This window comes from Colobus angolensis, unplaced genomic scaffold (assembly GCF_000951035.1).
Source record: "Colobus angolensis palliatus isolate OR3802 unplaced genomic scaffold, Cang.pa_1.0 Scaffold126, whole genome shotgun sequence".
Taxonomy (NCBI): domain Eukaryota; kingdom Metazoa; phylum Chordata; class Mammalia; order Primates; family Cercopithecidae; genus Colobus; species Colobus angolensis.
The window spans coordinates 553,197-558,344 of NW_012113808.1; the positions used below are offsets into that span (position 1 = coordinate 553,197).

General features: G+C 41.8%; 1 protein-coding gene across 1 annotated transcript in view; it reads left to right on the top strand.

Annotated features, from left to right (window-relative positions):
- Positions 1-6: 6 nt before the first annotated feature.
- Positions 7-5,148, top strand: part of EGLN1 (egl-9 family hypoxia-inducible factor 1) — a 60,384-nt gene continuing 55,242 nt past the window's right edge. Inside the window, exon 1 of the mRNA XM_011933303.1 lies at positions 7-460. Coding sequence (XP_011788693.1) covers positions 173-460 — 288 coding nt within the window. The 5' untranslated portion in view covers positions 7-172. The remainder of the gene's footprint in view (positions 461-5,148) is intronic.

Genomic DNA, 5,148 nt, shown 5'->3' on the forward strand with positions numbered 1-5,148 from the left:
CGGGAAGGAGGAGCCGCCGGCCCGGTCATCGCTGTTCCAGGAGAAGGCGAACCTGTACCCCCCGAGCAACACGCCCGGGGATGCGCTGAGCCCCAGCGGCGGCCTGCGGCCCAACGGGCAGACGAAGCCCCTGCCGGCGCTGAAGCTGGCGCTCGAGTACATCGTGCCGTGCATGAACAAGCACGGCATCTGTGTGGTGGACGACTTCCTCGGCAAGGAGACCGGACAGCAGATCGGCGACGAGGTGCGCGCCCTGCACGACACCGGGAAGTTCACGGACGGGCAGCTGGTCAGCCAGAAGAGCGACTCGTCCAAGGACATCCGAGGCGATAAGATCACCTGGATCGAGGGCAAGGAGCCCGGCTGCGAAACCATTGGGCTGCTCATGAGCAGCATGGACGACCTGATCCGCCACTGTAACGGGAAGCTGGGCAGCTACAAAATCAATGGCCGGACGAAAGTAAGTGTGTGCTGCGGGTTTGTGCTGGACAGACCCTTCTCGGCGGGCAGCCCCTGCCTGCGACTGTAACCGCCTAGGCTGAGAAGCAGCATTCCTCTGTATAGAAGGGACTCGTTGGGTAGCACCCCGTAAGGAAGACGGACAGAATTTGTAGTAGCTGTTTATCTAGTTAGCCCCTTTGTGTCCGCTGTTTTCCACTTACTGCCCGTTCACAAACTTCTCCGGCTAATTGCATGGTTTTCTGGCTAAACGTAGGCTCTTTAACTTTGCTATTTTCTTTCTTCCATTTCACTGTTGATCACAATTCAAACCTTAGTGCCTTTTTAGCCACCCAGTGAGGGGGTGTTAGAGTACCACCCAAACCAAGTCCTGGTTCTGCATCTGCCTTGTGTTTGCATACGCTCTTAAATTTCCTATGGTGTCTGAACCACTCATCACATTTTGATTGAGAGTCAAACGCTATGTTCAGTGAAGAGTTTGCCGGCTGACCACAAAAAGGTAAATTTAAGCATTTAGTCGAAAGACTGTCTATATTCAAGAAGAGCTTGGCTACTCCCCTCCCCCTCTTATAGCTCTTATCCCTCACCCTGTTCCTACTGTTTTGAAACCCATTACAAAAAGGGGAAAGAAGTATTTCCGTTTTCAGACTTCTCAGTGTAGGTAGGCTACATTTTTAGCATAAGTTTCCTTTATTTGCTTTGTTAATGTAATCCTTCTGTTGAAAACTGTTTTGTAACTTCCTGGGAAAAAAAAAACAAAAACAACCACAACATGGAATTGGAACAGGAGGGCTCGTTTTATCCTCCCAATTTGGTGAGTTTTTGTTTTCTCTTTACCGTTGCGGTTTTTCCTCCATAGATTCTTCACTTCCTACCTAGTCTATTCCTAGCTCTTTCCTCCCTCATGATAAACAGTAGACTCTTTCCTCCTTAATACTCTCTTGCAGCTCTTTTTCATTTTACTTCTCAGATCTTGATCCTTTCTGTGTATATAGTTGCTCCCAGGCCACCCTCCTTTACCATCAGTCTCTGTCTGATTTTGTGAGTTTTGAGAGATTGACCTGGGAGAGCATCACAGTTGCATGTTTGTACACACACGCTGACTGTAACCAGTGCGTCAGATCATACTTTGACAGTCATTACATGTGATTCTCAGGCTGCCCGAAAGGCTGAACGTAGGCAGTGAGAAAGTTACAAACATGAAAATGTGGGGAAAAATACAATGTGGAGTCTAAAATACGTATTGCTACTTCATTGCTGGGTGAAGGCACAGGTCTTGATTTCTTGTAGTCTTAAAAAGGAACAGTTGAATAATATTAAACTGGAAGGGAAAGGGGGATCTGATGAAATCTCAGCCTTGGTCTTTCACTAGATTTTCGTTGATATTTTTAAGAAAGAACGTTGTCATGGATCACATCTGAACTTAAAGTCCTGAGCTCCAGAGCAGGAAAGAAATTAGTTTGTTTGAGAGAATAGGGCTACGAAGACTGACCAAAGTATATCGTTGGGACATAAGCTTAAATTGGATTCTTGAAGAAGATGATGTCCCAAATCTTTCTTGATCTGCTTTCCTTAGTTAATTTAGCTTTCCAAGTTAAGCTGAGAACCTCTTTTCTCTTCTGTCTTCCTGCTTTCACCTGTCCTTAGAGAAGGAACAGCAGACAGCCTGGCTCTTACAGCAAATGCTTCTCATAGAGATGCTGTTAGAAATAGCTACCTCCTTCCTCAAGAGTTCTAGTTGTTGGGGTTTTAAGTCACCTAACTGTACATATTAGCAGGTAATAAGGGACGGGATGAAGGAGGGATGACCTTTAAACTCTTTGGATTAGATCTTCTGCTTATATTAATTTTAGGAACACAACTTCAGGATCTATAAATGATATTCTGGAATTCCTTTCATTATACTTCTTGGCCTAAAGAGGTTTTGGTAATCGTGTTTGAACGTGTAATTTAAGTATTCCTAAAAAAAACAAGAGTGTTTGCTTTGTGGAAATGAGAAGGCAGTCAAAATAACCACCCACCGTATATTGAGCAACCACAGTGTGTTAGGCATCAGATTAGGGTCAATAGAGATACATTCAGAGTAATTTTTTTTTTTTGAGACAGGGTCTTCCTTTGTGGCCCAGGCTGGAGTACAAGGTGTATAAGCATGGCCCACTGCAGGTTCCACCTCCTGGGCTCAAGCTATCCTGCCACCTCAGCTTCCGAGTAGCTAGTACTGTAGGCACACACCACCATGCTCGGCCAAATGAAAAAAAAAAAAGGTTTTTTGTAGAGTCGGGGTCTTGCTGATCATTTGATCTGAAACTCCTGGGCTCAGGTGATCCTCCTGCCTTGTCCTCCCAAAGTACCGTGGTTACAGACTTGAGCCACCTCACCTGGCCACAATAATCTTAATTCTATGAAGCGAGTCGTGTTACTCCTAATTTACATTTGAGGGATTTTCAGCTCAGACTTGGCTAAGGTCTACCACTTACCATAACCCTAGCTGGTGTTCAAACTTAAGTCATTCAGATACCAAACCCATGCTCTTTTTTAGCTACACTAGTTACAGGTAGAACATTAAATGAGATGTAGATTACTTGGCACTCTACTGGAACTGCAATTTGATACATGTATTTTGTTGAAAGTGGGTGAATAGCATTAGCTTTATATGTGAGTAATCATACTCTATGGTTGGGCTGTGTAAAACTTTTTATTAGTTGAGTGTACAATGTTTATTTCAGATAGCGGCTTAAAAGCCACTTTTGTATTTATCCACTTGAATTATGTCCGTGTCAGTATAACTGTTAAGAGATGTCAGAATATGGTTTTTTTATGTGATTGCAGAGGGAGACTTCAATTCAGAATTTTATCCTTCATAACATTATAGTGATTTTAAAAGTTATATGCAGCAAATGTGTAGTGTTTTTCTCATTTCAACTTTCACAGCAGTAGGCAGGTGGTTGTATCCTCTTTTAATAGATTAGAAAAGTGGGACTCAGGAAAGTTCACTTGTTGGAAATTCTGCAGCATATTAGGACTTAAATTCAGGTTTTCTAAGAATCTGATGTTCTTTTTATTATTTACATCGTCTATATTGCATGCTCTTTATGTCAGGGTGTGGTAATCAGATGATACATGATTGTGGCCCATTCAGCGTAGGCTTTGTTTTCCCCTGAATTTCTACTTCAAACATTCTTATCTGGCCACTGTTTATGCAGCTACTTTAAAAAAGGAACCACAAGGGAAAAATGAAGTAATACAGGAGAAAAACAGAAATGTAATTGTAGCCACTGATGTAACCAAGCTCCTGTTTCCACTTTCTCTGGTCTTTTTGGGATTTTCCCCTTTTTGCTGTTACCCTGCCCTTTGATCCTATATCCTTGCTTATCCTTGTTTTCATCAAGAAGACTCTCGATATCCAGTAGAAAGAAACCATAGTCTGCTGTTTTGTAAAGAGTAGCGTGCCTTGACTTGGGGGTACAGGAGTAAGAGGAATGCAGAGGAGTGAGGATCATGGGAAAATGTTGAACTTTTCTGTTGGAGTTTCTTAGCCACTCTGAAGGAAAACATTTTCCCGTTAAAATAGAAATACTAGTATCATATACATAACATTTTTGGAATTTAATCCAAAACTTCATCTGTTCCATTGAAACATATGTAAAGAAAAGGAGTAATAAAATAGGTTGGGACCAATAAGCAGCAGATTATGTTACTAAGATTTTTCAATGTTACTGTAGTTAGTCAGCTCTGGCTGATTATGGCTTTTAAGAGCAAAGAATAGGATGAGGAAAATGCTACTGTTTTATTATCACTAACAGAGATGTGGTGACAATCTTCTTAGATGTTAAAAACAAAACTGATTCAGGAAGAGAGCCCTCATCAGTACCAGACCATGCTGGCATCCAGATCTCAAGACTTTCAGCTTCTAGAACTGTGAGAAAATAAACATGTTATTTAAACCTAAATACATAAATAAACCTTTATCTACTTCTGCCATTCTCTTTATAAGCTTGGGATCCCGGATACACAAATTGAAGTTACTTGTTTAATGATTTTATAACTATGTCAGAATTTAAGTTAAAAGTGAGTTATTCGGTATGTAGAAAGGCTGAAAATAGTACAACTGCAGTAATTCTGCCAGCTATAAGGGACATGTGGACTGAGAGGGTAGTCTTAATAGATTGTGATCAACTACGTGCGAAAACATTTTATACAGTGAGTTGATGTGTAGTTTACATGTAAACTAACTCCTTTAGTTCTAAAGGAATTTTATTTTACGTTAAAAGATTTTCTTAGGCTAGGCTTAGTGACTCACCCCTATAATCGCAGCATTTTGAGGGGCTGAGGCAGGAGGATCGCTTGAGCCCAGGAGTTCAAGACCAGCTTGGGCAAATGGTGAGACCTTGTCTCTAAAAAAATTTAAAAATTAGCCAGGCATGGTGGTGCGAGCTCGTGGTCTCAGGTGGGAGGATTGCTTGAGCCCAGGTGACAGAACAAAACCCTGTCTCAAAAAAAAAAATTTTTTTTTTTTGTATGTATGTAGCTCTTATCTACTACCTAATAATCTGCAAAAATGCCCACAGAGCATTAATTACGTGGAGGAGGAGGAGATAATAGAGATCATTTTAGCTTTGAAAGATAATGGATTCTGAGCCAGATATGATAACTCACACCTGTAATTCCTAACACTCTGGGAGGCTGAGG